At 37.9% G+C, this 18505-nt stretch overlaps 7 protein-coding genes across 7 annotated transcripts; 4 read left to right on the top strand and 3 right to left on the bottom strand.

The window, feature by feature from the left end:
* Positions 1 to 46: 46 nt before the first annotated feature.
* LOC120625290 (chorion class B protein M3A5-like) lies at positions 47 to 808 on the top strand. The gene is made up of 2 exons (XM_039892311.1): positions 47 to 159; positions 286 to 808. Exons 1-2 carry the CDS (start codon positions 109 to 111, stop codon positions 757 to 759), a joined length of 525 nt encoding a protein of 174 aa, XP_039748245.1. The 5' UTR covers positions 47 to 108; the 3' UTR covers positions 760 to 808.
* Positions 809 to 5136: 4328 nt separating this feature from the next.
* On the top strand, positions 5137 to 6240 carry LOC120625287 (chorion class A protein L11-like). Its single transcript, XM_039892308.1, has 2 exons — positions 5137 to 5229; positions 5671 to 6240. The coding sequence occupies exons 1-2, from the start codon at positions 5179 to 5181 to the stop codon at positions 6184 to 6186; spliced, it is 567 nt and encodes a 188-aa protein (XP_039748242.1). The 5' UTR covers positions 5137 to 5178; the 3' UTR covers positions 6187 to 6240.
* A 2288-nt stretch (positions 6241 to 8528) lies between these two features.
* On the bottom strand, positions 8529 to 9154 carry LOC120625288 (chorion class A protein Ld2/Ld41-like). Its single transcript, XM_039892309.1, has 2 exons — positions 9031 to 9154; positions 8529 to 8907 (listed from the first exon to the last, which is right to left on the bottom strand). The coding sequence occupies exons 1-2, from the start codon at positions 9079 to 9081 to the stop codon at positions 8572 to 8574; spliced, it is 387 nt and encodes a 128-aa protein (XP_039748243.1). The 5' UTR covers positions 9082 to 9154; the 3' UTR covers positions 8529 to 8571.
* A 172-nt stretch (positions 9155 to 9326) lies between these two features.
* Positions 9327 to 10647, top strand: LOC120625291 (chorion class B protein PC10-like). The gene is made up of 2 exons (XM_039892312.1): positions 9327 to 9450; positions 10119 to 10647. Exons 1-2 carry the CDS (start codon positions 9403 to 9405, stop codon positions 10590 to 10592), a joined length of 522 nt encoding a protein of 173 aa, XP_039748246.1. The 5' UTR covers positions 9327 to 9402; the 3' UTR covers positions 10593 to 10647.
* A 2348-nt stretch (positions 10648 to 12995) lies between these two features.
* On the bottom strand, positions 12996 to 13973 carry LOC120625293 (chorion class A protein Ld2/Ld41-like). Its single transcript, XM_039892314.1, has 2 exons — positions 13848 to 13973; positions 12996 to 13377 (listed from the first exon to the last, which is right to left on the bottom strand). Exons 1-2 carry the CDS (start codon positions 13896 to 13898, stop codon positions 13042 to 13044), a joined length of 387 nt encoding a protein of 128 aa, XP_039748248.1. The 5' UTR covers positions 13899 to 13973; the 3' UTR covers positions 12996 to 13041.
* Positions 13974 to 14197: 224 nt separating this feature from the next.
* LOC120625297 (chorion class B protein M2807-like) lies at positions 14198 to 15011 on the top strand. Its single transcript, XM_039892318.1, has 2 exons — positions 14198 to 14287; positions 14430 to 15011. Exons 1-2 carry the CDS (start codon positions 14231 to 14233, stop codon positions 14952 to 14954), a joined length of 582 nt encoding a protein of 193 aa, XP_039748252.1. The 5' UTR covers positions 14198 to 14230; the 3' UTR covers positions 14955 to 15011.
* Positions 15012 to 17642: 2631 nt separating this feature from the next.
* Positions 17643 to 18224, bottom strand: LOC120625125 (chorion class A protein Ld2/Ld41-like). The gene is made up of 2 exons (XM_039892065.1): positions 18150 to 18224; positions 17643 to 18024 (listed from the first exon to the last, which is right to left on the bottom strand). The coding sequence occupies exons 1-2, from the start codon at positions 18198 to 18200 to the stop codon at positions 17689 to 17691; spliced, it is 387 nt and encodes a 128-aa protein (XP_039747999.1). The 5' UTR covers positions 18201 to 18224; the 3' UTR covers positions 17643 to 17688.
* Between the last annotated feature and the right edge of the window lie 281 nt (positions 18225 to 18505).

Genomic DNA, 18505 nt, shown 5'->3' with positions numbered 1-18505 from the left:
TTATAAAGTGATAGTGAATTTCTACAGTAATTCGTGTGGTATAAAATTAGCCATGATGAATTTTTTAAATTATTCTCAAGTTCAAGTTCGAACAAGAAACAATACAAAATGGTCTTCAAAGCCGTAATTTTCGTCTGCGCTCAAGCTCTAGTTATGCAGGTAATTTTATTTTAATAATAAAAGATCTCTTTCATTGGAAAAAGGAATATAAAGACCTCATCGAATATTTAACTGGAAACTTAGTTGTGTCATAATAAAAGTTTAACATTGTGTTATTGTTTGCAGTGCATCTCCGGTCAGTGCATCGGCGCAGGCTGGGGCGCCGCACCTTACGCTGGCACTTGGGCAGGCGCTCCCTTCGGAGCTGCCGGTCTCTGCGGTGCTGAGCTGCTCGCTACTCCCGCTTTCTCCGGCGGCGCTCTCCCAGTCGCCAGCGCCTCCGCTATCCCACCCAACGGAGTTTCCGTGCTGTCTGAGAACGCTTATTGCGGAGAGCTCGCTGTCCGCGGCGCTCTGCCGTTCTTGGGAACTGTGGGTCTGGAGGGCGCCCTGCCCACTGCTGGTGCCGGTGCGGTCGCGTACGGTTGCGGCAACGGAGAGGTCGCTATGTTGACCGAAGACATTGGTGCTGCTGGTATCGCCGGTGCCGCTATCGGCTCCTTCGGCTACGGTAACGGTTACGGTTACGGATACAACGGTATGGCCGGAGCCGCCGTCGGCCGCGCGGGCTGCGGATGCGGAAGTGCTGGTTTCTACTAAAATTATGAAAGACAATTTTCTTAAGAAATAAACTGAATTCAAGCATTGATACATTAATTTTTATTTCACATTGGATTCGAATACTGTCTAGTTTATAGTAACTTTTGTTTAGCCACTTATGATGATAAATTCAAAGAGCCGAGACAGGTTTTTTCGCACTCCATAGTTCAGTAGAAATGTATAGATTAATAGTTCTACTGGTTATTGGCATGATGGTTTGTTTTATTGTACAGAACAACCGAGCAAGGGATGTGAAGCTATAACTCTAGAAAATTATATGTAGAAGTGGCTATTAATACCTTAGAATCGAAATGGAATAATCAACTTAAAAATAATTTAAGAATTTAAACAACCTACATAAATATTATATACCTGCTAAAAGCTAAAATCTAGGGCATTGATCAGACAAAAAAATATTTTGTTTTCAATCGTTATTTAATATTTCTCGTTGCCTTACAATATAGTGTAAAATACTACTTCTCAAACCCTTTTATTTGATTACCGTTGAGTTGTGTAAAAATACGCATTTTGTGGCGGCGTTCATCTCGGACTGATTTTAATCAAACTTAGCTAAGAACACTCCGCCAATAATAATAAATATTTTATTTGGGAAACATAAAATAACAACATATAAAGTACATATAACACAACAATATATCAGGGAGTACATAAAATAACCTACATAAAGATAAAATATATATGCGGTATCTGCAAAGTATTGTTTTGACATGATAAGAGAATCGCATAGCCGTATTCTAACTTCGGTTAGTGTGAATTCGGTTTGGACCAGTTATATATATTCTATGCAACTTTCCATTTATATACCTACTTAATTAGTATTCGGCAACCACAGCATCCGGCTTGAAGGACACCTACGGGTGTAATCGTACATTAGCAGTGTAAAGATTTATTTTATTTTACTATTGAAAGCTGTTATTAGTAAAAGCTGCTTGATTTGTAACACACTAACTATATAGATAATAAATTACCACTTCTATACGTTAATTTTAATTTCACGTTAAGTTAAACTGTTTATTTTGAAAACCTAGAGATGATATTTGCAGTGGGACAAACAATTCGCTTTGTCGGCGGTATAAATAGCTGTATGTAAAAAGCAATGGACTTCGTGCAGATCCTTGAGGTACATCTCGAAGGACTCGTTGGCGAAATCAATTAAGAAGATTTGGCTTGTCTGTACAAATTGAGCCGGTTCGGTAAGAAAGCTGCCACTTTGTCTCTGTGGCACAAAACCCATAGAAGGACAACTTTGATAGTAACAACGTAGAGTCAATAGAATCAAGCATTACCAGGATGCTTCCCATGCCTTGGTCTATCCATCATAGCTGAGGCTGTACTATGGCAGTTCCGAAATCCAGACTGTTGGATTGGCAGGATCTTCTTTACAAAAGCTGTCGTTTGTATGCAGCAAAAGCTGTCATTTGTATACATATTATCTATTTAAGTATTTTTAATATATACTCTATATATTGAATTAAGAATATACAGAAGCCTTATCAGCCATTATTGTATAAATTGTGTCCAAAAACAGTGAATACACACGCACGTCTCATTTTACACCCGCGAAATATCGCTAGGTCATAATTTTTTTTACCATTTTCCTATTTTATGGTGAACGCTTAGAATATAAAATATTTAATTCAAATTCAAAATTCATTTATTTCAAGTAGGCCTAATTAATAAGCACTTATAAAACGTCAAGTCAGTCTGTTTGTAGTGACTCTACCCCGGTGGTAAAGTCACTACAAACAGACTGAGTTCGGAAGGCAGATTCCACTGAGAAGAGCCGGCAAGAAACTCAGCAGATTGCTCTTTTCCAACCTCATTTTAAAATTTAACAATCTTTAGAATTTTACTCTTTTGTGAGAGATGAGAGCCTGCTTCCAAGCAGCCTTGTCGTTAAGGAATTCATCAATCGTGCTGTAACCACGATTTGTTAAAAGTTTTTTAAATAATAATATAATGTTTAAATTTAATATATTGTTTAAATTTAGGTAAAGGTAGATTAAGCTTTGGGCTTTTGTTGCGTACATTAAAAAATGTTCACATGGTACTGCTATGATGGCTATTACCATATTCGTAAGCTGCGAGGGTTCCTAACGATGGTCTAAAAATAACCTACAACATCATCTCCAAGATGTCAACCGTTAGTTTATTGTAAAATTGTATGCAATTTCCTTTAAACGAATTACTAATTTTATAAAGCCTTGTATATTACACTGGAAGTTTAATCTTATTTGCAACTAGATATGCCTTGCGGCTTTGCCCGTGTAAGTTACGGGACGCAGCGTATTGCTATATAGTCCTACCTCAATAAATCAAATAGGTAAAGTTTTTCAATTATTCTGGTAGTACGAAATATACATACCTAATATATTAAGAACATATAGTATTTCAACATATTTAAACAAACGAATTTGGTGTCGTCAAATAAAATATATGTGTTCTTCCTCTTGAAGCTTTATTTACCCACTATTTAAAAACCTTCAATTACGTAAACATTTCCAATCGCAAATTCCCGTCCTGAGGACCTACTCCCCTTTTGCCTTATTTAAAACACTTCGAATTCCCTATAACAAATGACTGAATTAATAATGTATGGCTTAACAGCATCATTAAATATTACTCGATAGCGCCGGGTAACCAGCGTTGACCCACGTCAGTAAATGGATGGTTGCCTGTATTTGGAAGTTTGAAAGATATTTCGGTAGCAATTAGTCTTAGCTCCTATCACTAACAAAGAATAGTAATCGTTAAAGGATGAATCGAAATCGCATTGTTAATTTATTTCTTATGTAAGGCTAATATAAAGTTTACCAAGAAAATTTGTATCATTTTTTATTTAGTCCTAACACTAAACGTTGCAACGCTTTATGTATTCAGAATCGTTAAGCCTTAAGTGAGGGGTTTGCTTTCGTCCGTTCAGGAGTTCTGTCCTCTACCTCCACTCGTTGTCATCAGACCTACATGAAATTAAGGTAATTAAAAACTTATAGTACAACATATTCAGTAAAAAAATAACATTTGACGGAGTTATGGCGTAAAATCGTCTAAAACTTTCATCTGCTCTCGCAAAAACTGAGCTGAATTTCGCGATATAAAGTTTTCCAATGTCCGACCTCGTAGTATGAACTTAAATCATACAAAGTTTCATTTGAATTCATTCAGTAGTTTCAGCGTGATGCGCGGCCATGAGACAGACCAATAGAGCGCCATCTAAAACAAATTTTTATATTCAATGTACAGAATTTGACACATTACAGATTTATTATAAGTACATAGACTAGATAAATATTAAAATTTTTGCGGTAGTATTTTTATTTATTTTAAAAATATTAAATCACGTAACATAAATCACATCCTAATTAATAACCTCCACCATTTTAAAGGTTGTCGGTTAAAAGCACACATATCTCCAAAAGTTACAAGTGAAGATTTATTTATTTATTTATTTATTCAATTACAAGTCCATTACAATGTCATATAGATTACATAATTGTCATATTTTTCAAAAAGAATGTCAATCTACGGTTTACATTTGAAATGGAACCCTGTGAGGGCGCTGTGACCAGATTGAGAGGCGGACTTATTATTGTCAATATTAAATATTCTCATTTAGGAAGTCATTTATTTTATATAAGCTTTCTCCAGCAAGTAATGTTTTAAGGATTTTGTAATTAAGTTTATACTTTCTTTTTCTTTTATATGTTCCGGGATTTTCTTGTAAATTTCGGCGCACATGGGGTTTGGGCCGGTGCTGTGTATTTTTAATTTAGATGGCGGTAGGACCAAGTTGTGTTTGCGCATGCGCCCCAATGTATCCTGCCGGGGCATGTCTTGGAGTTTTTTTTTAAATTCGGGATGTTTTCTTACAAATTTGCATGTTTCTAGTATGTATATACAAGGCACGGTCAAAATTTTTAACGATTTAAAATGAGGCGCACAGCTTTCCGTGTTTTTAATATTTTTTATAATACGAACGCATTTTTTTGTAGTACAAAAAGTTGATGTACCTCTGTACTATTTCCCTATAATAGGATACCGTAGCTTAGCCAGGCATTTGCATACGCGAAGTACGAAGTAGATCGAAGACGGTAGCTCCAAAAGGTCGAAGCATTAACCACAAGGCTATCACCGCTTCATATCATAGGTTTTCATTCATAGGTTTGATTACCCGCGTAACTTGTAAATAGGTAGAACCGTGTGAATTATAACTAAAGTGTGTGATATCTTTAAGAAAACACAACGATAGGCACGTATGGGATGATTTCGAAACAAAAGCAGCTCAAACTAAGCCTAAGTTTAAGAGATAATGGCAATTGTTATAAAAGCATGGACCGTTTTAGGTCAATCATTGCATTCCCGACTTCCACAAATACATTCACAAATACCTACTACAAGATGTCAGCGTTCGCTTTCTTGATCATTTGCTTCCAAGCTTGCTTGGTTCAGGTATTTTTTTATTTTACTTTTATAAGCTACCTAAATTTTTGATACCAACTACAGCTACAGCTTCATTCATGTTCCTTGTGTTTATACTTATAATTAATTAAGTAGTATTCATTCTATTGGTAAAAACTTTAATTATTCGGTTGCTTTATATATTCACTTGTAAATTAAAAGTTATTCTCCGCTTTGCCCCTATCTAGTATAGATAGTCTTTCTGATACTAATTCAAGTCAATAGACCAGTAGATCCGCACTGTTGCGTTTTTAGGATGTACTTATCCCTAAGCCTCCCAGCCACCAATATTATTAATAACCTAATTTAATTATGTTTGTTAATTTGATTTCCATTTCTCAGTAAAGTTTCTCGATTAAACTCGATTATCTTTGACACGACCAAGTTTAATAGTTCGAAGGAAATTGAAAAGTTTGTTTCTTTGTCTTTCAGAATGTCTACAGCCAGTGCCTCCGTGGGGGTATCGGATCAGCAAACGGCTTTAACGGTGCCTACGGTCTGGGCAATTCCTACGGCATTGGTCTCACTGGGTCTGGATTTGGTGGTGCTTACGGTCTAGGTACTTCTTACGGCTATGGTCTTATTGGTTCTGGATGTGGCGGCACTTACGGTTTGGGTACTACTTATGGCCGTGGTCTCATTGGTTCTGGATTTGGCGGTGCTTACGGTTTCGGTACTTCCTACGGCCTTGGTCTTGCTGGTTATGGATTTGGCGGGGCTTACGGTTTGGGTCTCGCCGGTCCACTCGCATACGATGCAGGCTACGGCGGTGAAGGTGTCGGTGATGTAGAGGTCATTGGTCAAATGCCAGTCGTTGGAACTACCATTGTCGATGGAGAGGTGCCAATCTTAGGTGCTGTTGAATTCGGAGGCATTGTGCCAGCCTCTGGCACCGTTACCATTTCTGGAAGCTGCGGATGCGGATGCAGAGGTGGTTACCGTTACTGAGTAATTATTGAGATAACTTTTCCGAACAAATAAACTGATATAAAATTGAATATATTAAAGTATTTTTTATTAAAATACTCCCATCTAATCTAATCTGCATATTGCAGCTTAGTTACACTCGAAACGAACTTTATTTAAAAATGATTAATTCTTAGTTTTCTTTACAAAATAGCTTAACTTAAATAGGTTATATTCGAGGCAACAGTATCTGTTTGTCTAACGACGATGATCCCTTGCAACTTTTAGTTGTAGTGGAGCTTTTTGTGACAGAACTCGTCCGCGAACTTCAATCGCTACTCTTATTTCTGCCGCTAAGCAGTATAGTTGCAATGCTGTGTTCCGGTCGGGCGGAAGGGCGTGGTTGCCGGTGTAATTACAAGCAAATGACGCCTCAAATTAATACACTAAGATGGCTGATGAATAATTTTTATAAATAATATACATAAATACTTATTATATACAAATAAACACCTAGACACTGAACACATTCATGTTTACCGCACAAACATTTTCCAGTTGTGGGAATCGAACCCACAGCATTGACTCAGAAAGCAGGGTCGCTGTCCACTGCGCCAATTGGCCGTCACACAGATAGACACAGGGTGGCATTTTGTAGAAATCTTCTCGGTCCGTCAATTATTACTAACAAAAATAAAAATAAAAGACTTTTTCCTTCCCAGGAACGTAGTAATAATTACTGAATATTATATCAATAGGTTACATATCATTTATTTAATTACAAAACATTATTAATTTTATTCTTAAACTTAAGTTCAAGAATAAATAAAATTTTGTGTAACCTGAATCGATGGGTATCCACTTTTAAACTGATGCTATAATAATATCAGTGACATGGATTTAAGTGCGATTTTGAATTTTTGAGCTCTGAAATTAATTGTTGATATCTATATAATAATTATTTAGCGAGTTTCTACTGGCTTATTTTAGTGCTTATTTTAGTGTTTAGGTGGTAAATCTAGGTGTTGTAAATTGTAATGTGTAGCACAATCTATCCTAGTAATAAAACTGTAACACTTCAAATTCTGTACTGTAGAAATTTTGAATTTAATTTTTAAGGGGCACTCTATAATCGAGACTTCAAACAAACTTTCAAATTTTAATTGAGGATGCTCCGAAACGGGTGTAGAGGAACGTTGCCGAAGATGGTGTGGAGTATAAGGATTGAAGAAATTATAAATTACACCATACAGATTCTCCTGCGTTTCGGGGAGTTTAGCAAATTAAGCTTAATTTTCATAAGATCAGAATGCATAAAGTTTGCCACGTAAAACATGCGGGCTTTACCGCTAGTACTGAATCAAACATTTCAAAGAAATTTTCTGGATTCTGCGTACAACTCAACTAACAATGCGATATCTACTGTTCCTTTAACGATTACTTATTGTTTGCTCGCAATAGGAGCTGAGACTGACGAATGCTAAATCCTCGTTTTTGCGTACCCGGAATCTCGACTTATTTGTGTTTCTGCTAGGCCACTCGTCACACGTAATCCGCCCCTGGTACGCTTAGATTTTTTACAATACGCAACGGATTTCAATGCAGTTTTTAGCAATAGATACAGTGAATTAAAAGGAAGGTTTAGATACTAGAGTAGTTTCTTGGGAAGATCATTTTCGATTGGAAATATTAAAGAGGTAATGTTAGTCCTTAGCTAAGGGTATTTTTTCTTTCTTTTATGAATATGTAATTATTGTATACCGTTGGCTTCCTATTAATAAAATAAAAATCAAAATAAAATAAATAATTGGAACTGCAAGACCAATTGGTTAGTTGAAATATGTTGAAAGAAATTGTACTTCAATAATATTATCGAATGTCTGCATATTAGGAACTACAAATAGAAAAATAATAGAAAATACTTAGTATAGATTGGCTGAAACGGAGCGGGAAACAAATAGGTCGGATTGCTTGTTTCGAAGGTGAAAGAGCAATCGGACTAAAAACAGTATTTATTTTCGTGTAAGTCAGTTCACGCATCACGCGAAAGGATTTAAATGTAATTTGATAGATGGGATTGATTACTCTGGGTTTACTTATAGGAGGTACCAATGACATTAGTATATTAATAACAATTGAAGACATTTTTAATTTTATAAGTACCCACAGCCAGTGGCGTGCACTCCATACATGCACAAAAGCAATGCATACCCTAAAATTGATAAATAACTCGAAAAGAAAGAGAATTTGTGCCGTTTTATGCAATTTTCCTGGTGTTTGCATACCCTGGTAAGAAACCCAATGCATGCCACTGCTAATTATTTCAATAATTTTGTGACACCTTTAAGGTTATATGTGCGCCTTAAAGAAAAATAAAAAAAGGATAATTATAATATTCATTTATTTGACAATGTGTCTGGCATAAGCTCAGTAGAGGTAGGATCCTCTGCAGCCGCAGCCGCAGCTGCCGGCGATGGACACCTCGCCGCCGGCTGGCACGATGCCTCCGAACTCAACGGCACCCAGAATCGGCACCTGTCCGGCGACCAGTGTGGTACCAGCGACCGGCAGCTCACCGGCGACCGCTACGTCACCGACACCTTCGCCGCCGTAAGCTGCACCGTAAGCGAGCGGCACCGCGAGTCCGGGCCCGGCGAGACTGTAAGCACCGTTAGCGCCGTACGCACCGTACGCGCCGTAGCCGCCGTAAGCACCGGCCAGACCGGGGCCGTACGCTCCACCGCAGCACTGGCTGAACACATTCTGAAATAGGAATAAAAATATGTCAATTGATACTCCAAATAATATAAATAATAAAAACAAAAATTAAAGAATCTTTAATATGAGTAAATAACAAAATAGTAATGATGTAGAGAAGGAACGTACCTGCACCAAGCAAGCCTGGACACAGATCAGGAGAAAAGCGAAGGAGTTCATGTTTGGAGTGTTTGTTTTGTACAGAGACGAGGATACAATGAGGGTACTAATATCGTCCCTGCTTTTATATAAATTGCATTTTAAAGTGCATATAATAGTTTCAAAATAGTAGACAACGTGCCTTGTTTTGTATAAAGAAAGTTTATCAGCTTTTGAATAATATTGTATTACTGACATACAAAAAATACCTCAGCAAAGTCACGTCCCTTTCACAATACTCTAAAGTGATATTGAATTTCTTCAGTTTACATGATATAAAACACTGTTTTTCTCTCTTTGGAATTACTCTCAAGTTAATCCCCGAGAAAGAAACATTTCAAAATGTTCAACGCCGTACTTTTCGTCTGCGCTCAAGCTCTTGTGATGGAGGTAAATTTCAATAGCAAATTTTTTGTATTTTTTAGAAAGAGATAATATTATGTGCCTCGTCTTCGTACGCTATCATAATAATAATAATTCTTTATTTTCGGGAAATAGTCCCATATATAGATTTGTTTTTAAATTTAATAATAATAATAAAGTTATGCGGTTGTAAAAAATTTAAATACCTAACTTAAAACCTAAAATTATTGTTTTCGCATCGGTGCAGTCAAGACAAATATTTGAAAAATGGATTTCTAATTTCTTCATTTTTATGGAAACTTTCTTTAATACCAATCTTCTTATATCTCTATCCATTTAAATCATATATTCATCGTAAATTAAAATGCTTTCAGCAATACCAACATAGTGCATAGTAATCCGCTAGTCAAGCCTTTTCATTCGATTTTGTTGAGTTGTGACGAGGTATGAAATCCGTAATTTGGCACTGTTTCATTGCGAGGAAGTAAAATATTGTAAATAAAAAAAAAATTATACAAAATCATTTATGCCTTAATATAATCAACAATACTAAAACTCAGAGCCAGAAAGCCAATTATAACTATGTACTTTTATGCACAAGTGCAATAAATTGAGTTTTAGCGTATACATGTCCTAAACTACGATTTTAAGATCATGAGAAGTGTAAAAGCTAAATATTGTGTTATTGTTTGCAGTGCATCTCCGGACAGTGCATCGGCGCCGGCTGGGGCGCCGCGCCTTACGCCGGCACTTGGGCAGGCGCTCCCTTCGGTGCTGCAGGTCTCTGTGGCGCTGAGCTGATCGCCACTCCCGCTTTCTCCGGCGGCGCTCTCCCAGTGGCCAGCGCCTCCGCTATCCCACCCAACGGAGTTTCCGTGCTATCTGAGAACGCTTATTGCGGAGAGCTCGCCGTCCGCGGCGCTCTGCCGTTCTTGGGAACTGTGGGTCTGGAGGGCGCCCTGCCCACTGCTGGTGCCGGTGCGGTCGCGTACGGTTGCGGCAACGGAGAGGTCGCTATGTTGACCGAGGACATTGGTGCTGCTGGTATCGCTGGTGCCGCTATCGGCCCCTTCGGTAACGGTTACGGTTACGGATACGGCTACAACGGTCTGGCTGGAGGCGCAATGGGCCGCTCGGGCTGCGGTTGCGGACGTGCCGGCATCTACTGAGAAGCGGCGATGATATAATTTTTATAAACTGAACAATAAACTGCATTGAAGTATATTTTGTCCTTTGTTTTACTCTATTTTGGCGGACACAGAAATACCTATACTTTGCTTATTAATTGTTAAAGAATGTCGGTTCTTTTTTGTAAAAAAAATCACGCTTGTAAATGTGTAATTTTGCAATTATCTAAGTTATAATAGTCAAATTTCAGCTGCTTATAACCCTTTACAAGATATTGCTCTACCCGAGGCCGGGGTGTAAATGGTTGAGGAGTTATCCCACTTCACTATCAGCTTTTTTATTGTGATGAACATAAATTGCTTAGCAGCCATATACCATAATCGAAGCGCAACCCATGTAATACTAATTATTGTATAGTTACGTTGGCCATTCATGGTCTTCATCCTTAGTTCCACATGGCCATATGGTACTTATCGAAAGAAGATGCACAAGTTTCATTAAGAAATACTTACTCAAACTACTATAGCTGGAAGAGGTCCCTCGATTTCTCCAGAATTCCTTCAATAAATCTGCACAAAATTAAAATGGCATCACCTCTGATCAAAATCGGATTATACTTGACGAGTAACAAATATACAAAAAAAACAGTAGACCATCAAATTGAGAACCTTCTCCTTTTCTTTAAGTCGGTTGAAAAACCTATAAAATCACCTAAATATTGCCTATCGCAAATGACCGTCCTGGGATTTACCGCCCTACTACTGCTTCATCTTACCTATTATACTTTTAATTCTTTATCGCAAATGACTGTAAATACTCGCGAATGTGTGACATAGTAGCAGAACCAATTAGTTATAAATCAATAGGGCCGGGTAAGCAACGTTGACCCAAGTCACTAAATCTTGGGCTTTGAAAGTTTTCATGAAAATTTGTTATCCGTCAGTCACACCACCTTTCAATAACAAGAATAGTAATCGTTATAAAATAATCGAAATCGCATAGTTAGTTATGCAGAAGGTAACCAAGAAAGCTCCTTACATTCGCTCATACTCATAAATATATCAGACAGCAATCTCAAATCCTATTGATCAGATCTACACCAAATGTAAGCAAAACTAAACTGATAATACAAATTAATTAAAGCATTAAAGTCGTTTTATATTTGACAGGTTAAAATTCATGGGGGGGGGGGGGTTAAATCATCAAAAATATTCTTTCCAGGAAAAGGTGCTGAATGTAATGTTCGAGATACGCGTAGTATGGACTTCCATACCAGCGTGATGCGCGGCCAAAATAATAGAGTTCCCAAAATATCTTCGATCAACGGAAGAGATCGAAGATATTTCAGATTGAGAAGACCACTGGATGCAGTGTACAGCTATAAAGTCTAGCCTTCCACAGTAAATCCTTTCTTTAATCGTATCAACTGGTAGTCTCATATATACCAAAAAACAAACAAACTTCTTTATGCTGCTATTAATTAGGTTTTGCTTAATTATATTAAATAGGTAGATAGAAGATAGCGATGAAACGTTTTTCAACATATTTCAACTAACGACTTACTCGTAGATCTTGAAGTTTCAATGATTTACTAGGTATTTCAAACTTTTGATCACTTTAATACTCGGCACAGGGGCCTACTCCAGTTTCACTTTATATAAAACTTCCTCTTGAATCACTCTCATATTCATCATCTATTGCTGAAAGTGTATTAAAATCCGATGCGCAGTATAAAAGAACTATTGCTCGTTTACACTAAACCTAGGCATTGCATAAATTAAAAAAAAATCACCAAAGCTTAGGTAGTAACTATTGGCGAACGGTTAATGTATGCCTACGAATCACCTTAGATTAGGCGTTACTTATTTACGCCTTGCTCGTCGTTGAAAACGGACGTAAGTCTACCAAGGGCGGGAGCGACTTTGTTTTATACTGTGTTAAAATTTCATTATTTCATCAGAATAATGTTGTTAACGGCATAATCATCAACATTATGTTGATGATTATGCCGTTAACATTATTCTGATCAAGTCTTTACCGGCCCACTACAGGGCACGGGTCTCCTCCCACAGTGAAAAGGGGTCAAGGCCGTAGTCCACCACGCAGGCCCAGTGCGGATTGGTGGGCTCCAAACACCTTTGAGAACATTATGTAGAACTCTCAGGCATGCAAGTTTCCTCACGATGTTTTCCTTCACAAACAAGTTGTTGAAGCAAATGATATTTTACTTACTTAAAACGCACATAACTTGCAAAAGTTGGAGGTGCTTGCATTTGAACCCGGCCCCCCGAAAGTGAAGTCGAGCTCCTACCCACAGGGCTACACCAACCCGTTTACCAATTCGTTATTAAAATTATACAAACAGTATCGTTAATTTTGAAGAGTTTTCAATGAGATTAATTACCCGGGTTTCATGTAGTAAAGTGATTGAAGTATATAAAAAATGGTGATGAAATGCATTTATTTCTCAATCAATTTAGCATTAGATATTCAGTAGAGGTAGGATCCTCTGCATCCGCAGCCGCAGCTGCCAGCGATGGACACCTCGCCGCCGGCCGGCACGATGCCTCCGAACTCCACGGCGCCCAGGATCGGCACCTGTCCGGCGACCAGGGTGGTACCAGCGACCGGCAGCTGTCCGGCGACCGCTACGTCACCGACACCTTCGCCGCCGTAGGCTGCGCCGTAAGCGAGCGGCGCGGCGAGAGCGGGCCCGGCGAGACCGTAAGCACCGTTAGCGCCGTATGCGCCGTACGCGCCATAGCCGCCGTAAGCACCGGCAAGACCCGGGCCGTAAGCTCCGCCGCAACACTGGCTGAACACATTCTGAAACAGAATTAAAATAAGATTAAAAATCATAGATATAAAGAATAAACTACTTAATCGTGGATATACAAATTTAATTGGGAATTAAAAAAACCGTACACTCAAATATTCTTTCTATCCTTAGTGTTATATTGCAGTGGCCATATTGGATTAGAAATGTGTCATAGTGTATTGTATTCCACTAGTCTAGCCTTTTCATTTGATACCCATATTGAAAGAGTTGTGAAAAAATAAATAATTCGCCATTTTGTGGTGGTGGCCATTTTCATCAAACTTATCTTAGAACACTCCCGACTTATTCACCTTTCAACCAGACCAAAAAACTAAATGCAAATCGGTTCATCCGTTGGGAAGCAATAAGCACACAGACACACGTCAAGTTTTTGCAACGGGGGATACAAACAAAATATCAATGAAACAGTAATATGAGTAAACAACCAATAAATATATAATTTCCAGTAGGAACCTACCTGCACTAAGCAGGCCTGGACGCAGAGCATCAGAACAGCGAAGGAGTTCATGTTGTAGTGTGTATTGTACAGAGACCGAGGATACAATGAGGGTGCTTCACTCCTTGATGCTTTTATACCAGCGGCTACGAGTATATGCAGAATTGACTATTTCGAAAGTCACCACTAATCTAGTGTGAGGAAACATTTTATGCTGTATGTCTTACTTTTGACGTACAAAAGCAATCTCATCAAAGTCACGTCCCATCAATAAGGTAACTAGGGTATTTTTAATTACATAAGAATTTCTATCGACTGATAAGTTTTATTCCGTTTGTATAAAAGGCTTGTCTTTCCACTTTAAAATCATTCTCGAGTTCAACCTAAAGAATAATCAATCCAAAATGGTCTTCAAAGCCGTACGCGTACTTATCGTATGCGCTCAGGCGCTTATGCTGCAGGTAAGTTAAACTTTAAACAATTTCAGTTCTTTCCAACTTTAGTTCAGAACTTACCTTCTGCATTAAAATGTTTCATTGCAACGACATTATTCTGAATTAGTATTAAAGAAAAATAATTATTTAATCATGTTATTCCCTACAGTCCATCTCCGGACAGTGCATCGGCGCCGGCTGGGGTGCCGCGCCTTACGCCGGCAATTGGGCAGGCGCTCCCTTTGGCGCTAACGGTCTCTGCGGCGCTGAGCTGATCGCCACTCCCGCTTTCTCTGGCGGCGCTCTCCCAGTGGCCAGCGCCTCCGCTATCCCACCGAACGGAGTTTCCGTGCTGTCTGAGAACGCTTATTGCGGAGAGCTCGCCGTACGCGGTGCTCTGCCGTTCTTGGGAACTGTGGGCCTAGAGGGCGCCCTGCCAACTGCTGGTGCCGGTGCGGTCGCGTACGGTTGCGGCAACGGAGAGGTCGCTATGTTGAGCGAGGATATCGGTGCTGCTGGTATCGCCGGTGCCGCTATCGGCCCATTCGGTAACGGTTACGGTTACGGCTACAATGGTCTGGCTGGAGCAGCCATCGGCTCTTTCGGTAATGGTTACGGCTATGGCTACGACGGTCTGGCTGGAGCCGCCGTCGGCCGCACGGGTTGCGGGTGCGGACGTGCCGGCTTCTACTGAGAAGCTGCGATGTTGTTTGTATAAACTGAACAATAAACTGCATTGAAGAAAATTGTATATTTTGATTTTTATTCTTTGTCATACCCTAACGATGTTTTATCGGTTTGTGATGGTTCTTAAGCTTAGCTCCATAAATTACAGTGTTTAGTTCTGACTTCTGACAGCTTATGCTCTAACATGGAAATTGTATCTGTCTACAGAATGCATTTGTGTCGTAGCATTGTTCACCTTTCCATTAAAATAACAAAAGCATTGACAAGAATTCTCACAAAGTGAGAATTAGGAGTAGTTCAAGGTTACGATCATAGTTCAATAAAAATCAGAACACTGTTTGCAATTTACTTTTCCGGAAAAGCGTTTGTCATTATTTTGATTTCGTGCTCTGAAAATTCAACCCATATATTTTATTTTCAGATATTTAAAATTAGTTATTTGAAGTTAGTTTCAACGAATTTTAATTGGAGCTTTTCTTGCTAAATAAAGAAACTGGCATGTTCTAAGAAAATTTTGAGAAATTGGTGTGTTTGAGAAATATTATTTGAATTTAACTTGGATGAAATCAGAGCTCCGTAACTTTTGAGCATAGTTAGTTTGAGAACTCATAAAGTTTATGGAAATCTATTCACCGAAGACAAAAGTGCATCATTCAAAAAAATATTGTGAGCAATAAGATTTTATCATTTTTATTAACTAGATTGTTTACTTTATAAGATTACACTTTTAGGTAAAGAACTTCTTACAGCGAAAACAGTATTTTTTTACTTGAACACTGTTTTTTACTTGAACATTTCTGACTAGATTGTTATCCGCTTTACACGATTCAGTAAATTTTTCTCGAAATAAAAAAGTAACAATGATACCAGTAACGAAAATATTAAGAACGTTTTGCTTAGTTATTTACTAAAACTTTGGGATGAAATAATAAAAATATAAATGTAGACCTTATTGAGTATTTTGGTTTTTTAATTTTTATGTTGGTACTTATTTATATTGGAATACGTATAAGTATAAAAAATATATATAAATTGTAATATATATACTGTATCCGAAGACTCCTAGAAATAAACTGCATAAAATAAAAATTGCAAAAAAATGCAAATTGCAATGTCGTACGTACGCCGTCACTTACAGTCGATAGTTTTGGAAGTGCTTCTTCAGCCGCGTTGATTGTTTTTAGGTTAAGGCAAAACATGGTTACGCGTAACGGGCATCGGCATGCCGATTGCTATCTGCTATAGATAATCTGAAATAACGAATTTTACGTCCAAATTATTAAATAAATAATTAATGGGTGATTTCCAATCGCCATTTTAAGTCATAATTTCAATTTAATTCTTTCCAAAAAATCAATTTTATTAGCAAGACGATTGTTTCGTATTTAAACCAGCTAAGCTATCCAATTTTTTCTGCGATCGCTGACTAGCCGAATGCTTCCAGCGGGAGGACGTGACTCTCGCCATTGTTCGAAACAACTCTCGTTCGTAACAACGTCCACAATCAAAACATTTATTAAGGAATTGCCTAATCGCAATTCGTGGCCTCTATATTTGTTTTGTGTTGAGCCTTGCTCAATCAGCTGCGTTACCTGGACGTTTCCGTAACATAGAGTAGTTATTTTATTGCTAGTTGCCGATTTTGTGTTACTATTGATAAAAATGAACATACCTTGCTTCGAGATAAGAAACCTCGAACTATATATGCTATGCAGATGAATTGATGCCTTGCCTTTTACATAATGGTATTTTGGATGCACATAACGAAAAGTGCACAGGAGTCGATTTTACGTATATGAGTACGCGGTTCTTAAACATTGTAATGTTAATAAAATTTTACTGCCACCATAAATTAAAGAGGGAGCTAACATGGGGAATAGCTAGTATATAATAATTGTGTAAAATGGGTGTGTTTCATGATATCAGTTCTATATAATTTACAGCTAATAATTAATAATAAGCTAATAATAATTAAATAAATAGTGATTTTAATAATGGCTAGTAATAATGACCCCACTTACTACTAACCCAATAGATGTAAATTATCCAGTTTCAGTAAAAGTTTTAAAAACATAATATTGATATGTAACTTTTATAATAGAATTGTTAATTGCTTAATAAGTTTGTACATTATTATTATTAATAAGCAATATGATTTTACTTGAAGTAGCTCAACCGACGCTGGTGTTGATTAATTCCAAATTTTGTATTTAATAAATAATTGGGCTCCATAACACACTTTGAAATAAGAATTAATATTGCGATATGTAACCTACTTTTGTTTCTACCGGCGATATAATAATGTTTAAGAACACAAGAGCTGCTAATGCACCGTAACTATAACAGTCAGATTTAATTCCTCACGGTTTCATTTATAGGTAATAATGATTACTTTAATAATAGTTGTAGAAGTAGTACTTTATTCACATAGCACGTCAAGTAATAAATTTTGTATGCACAATTTTGCTACTTCGGGTTACATTAACGCAGTTTTCTTAAGGGACTCCAATTTTTTTTTAAATAAATTACAACTACGGAGCCAACAAACAAAAAAAAAAATCTTTTCTCTTTATAATATTAGCACTGAAGTATAGATGTAGATGGATAAGGCTGCTTTATAACCACCAATAAAATCATGATGTTTTCAATAGTCATAAAATGTACTTAAATGAATGAATTGAGATATGCAAGAAACTGATGTTATAATGCATTTATTTGGCAATTTGTTCGGCGTAAGTTTTTCAGTAAAGGTAGGACCCTCTGCAGCCGCAGCCGCAGCTTCCGGCGATGGACACCTCGCCGCCGGCCGGCACGATGCCTCCGAACTCCACGGCGCCCAGGATCGGCACCTGTCCGGCGACAAGGGTGGTACCAGCTACCGGGAGCTGACCGGCGACCGCTACGTCACCGACACCTTCGCCGCCGTAGGCTGCGCCATAAGCGAGCGGTGACGCAAGTCCTGACCCGGCGAGACCGTAAGCACCGTTAGAGCCGTACGCACCGTACGCGCCGTAGCCGCCGTAAGCACCGGCCATACCGGGGCCGTACGCTCCGCCGCAACACTGGCTGAATGCATTCTAAAACATAGAAATATTATATAAGTAAACATATCATTCTAGATACTCGTTGTTTTATCAAAGCAAAAATAAATCCGTAACATGGGAAATGAATAATAAGGGAAAGTTCCCTTGTAGGAACTTACCTGCACCAAGCAAGCCTGGAGGCAGAGCAGGAGAATAGCGAAAGAGTTCATGTTGTAGTTTGTGTATTGCACAGAGGATACAATAATCACACTGTATTCGTCTGTGTTTTTATACTAATTGCATTTCGAAAGCCTAAAAAAACGTGCTTATCAATGTGTTAATATATTTTTTAATTTAAAATAAATTTATGAGGTATGTTTTTAATTTTTTTGCTTTATGAAATGATTTTCGTATTACTGACATACAAACGAAATCTCATAAAAATCACGTATCAAACAATGACTTATTATTTTTATTATTATATCTACAAGGCTATAAGTGGCAAAGCGGGTATTTCACTGATTTAATAACGTCG

This window comes from Pararge aegeria, chromosome 7 (genome assembly GCF_905163445.1).
Source record: "Pararge aegeria chromosome 7, ilParAegt1.1, whole genome shotgun sequence".
In the NCBI taxonomy this organism is placed as follows: Eukaryota; Metazoa; Arthropoda; class Insecta; order Lepidoptera; family Nymphalidae; genus Pararge; species Pararge aegeria.
Note: the sequence above shows the minus strand (reverse complement) of the source record. Positions and strands in the feature narration are given on the sequence as shown.

What these genes read in the sequence shown, in the direction of transcription:
- LOC120625297 (XM_039892318.1), top strand. Translation starts at nt 14,231, where the DNA reads ATGGTCTTCAAAGCCGTACGCGTACTTATCGTATGCGCTCAGGCGCTT. An exon ending in CTCAGGCGCTTATGCTGCAG is followed by an intron (nt 14,288 to 14,429) that starts GTAAGTTAAACT and finishes TATTCCCTACAG; the next exon opens with TCCATCTCCGGACAGTGCAT.
- LOC120625288 (XM_039892309.1), bottom strand. Translation starts at nt 9,081, where the DNA reads ATGAACTCCTTCGCTTTTCTCCTGATCTGTGTCCAGGCTTGCTTGGTG. An exon ending in TCCAGGCTTGCTTGGTGCAG is followed by an intron (nt 8,908 to 9,030) that starts GTACGTTCCTTC and finishes TTCCTATTTCAG; the next exon opens with AATGTGTTCAGCCAGTGCTG.
- LOC120625125 (XM_039892065.1), bottom strand. Translation starts at nt 18,200, where the DNA reads ATGAACTCTTTCGCTATTCTCCTGCTCTGCCTCCAGGCTTGCTTGGTG. An exon ending in TCCAGGCTTGCTTGGTGCAG is followed by an intron (nt 18,025 to 18,149) that starts GTAAGTTCCTAC and finishes TCTATGTTTTAG; the next exon opens with AATGCATTCAGCCAGTGTTG.
- LOC120625291 (XM_039892312.1), top strand. Translation starts at nt 9,403, where the DNA reads ATGTTCAACGCCGTACTTTTCGTCTGCGCTCAAGCTCTTGTGATGGAG. An exon ending in CTCAAGCTCTTGTGATGGAG is followed by an intron (nt 9,451 to 10,118) that starts GTAAATTTCAAT and finishes TATTGTTTGCAG; the next exon opens with TGCATCTCCGGACAGTGCAT.
- LOC120625293 (XM_039892314.1), bottom strand. Translation starts at nt 13,898, where the DNA reads ATGAACTCCTTCGCTGTTCTGATGCTCTGCGTCCAGGCCTGCTTAGTG. An exon ending in TCCAGGCCTGCTTAGTGCAG is followed by an intron (nt 13,378 to 13,847) that starts GTAGGTTCCTAC and finishes ATTCTGTTTCAG; the next exon opens with AATGTGTTCAGCCAGTGTTG.
- LOC120625287 (XM_039892308.1), top strand. Translation starts at nt 5,179, where the DNA reads ATGTCAGCGTTCGCTTTCTTGATCATTTGCTTCCAAGCTTGCTTGGTT. An exon ending in TCCAAGCTTGCTTGGTTCAG is followed by an intron (nt 5,230 to 5,670) that starts GTATTTTTTTAT and finishes TTTGTCTTTCAG; the next exon opens with AATGTCTACAGCCAGTGCCT.
- LOC120625290 (XM_039892311.1), top strand. Translation starts at nt 109, where the DNA reads ATGGTCTTCAAAGCCGTAATTTTCGTCTGCGCTCAAGCTCTAGTTATG. An exon ending in CTCAAGCTCTAGTTATGCAG is followed by an intron (nt 160 to 285) that starts GTAATTTTATTT and finishes TATTGTTTGCAG; the next exon opens with TGCATCTCCGGTCAGTGCAT.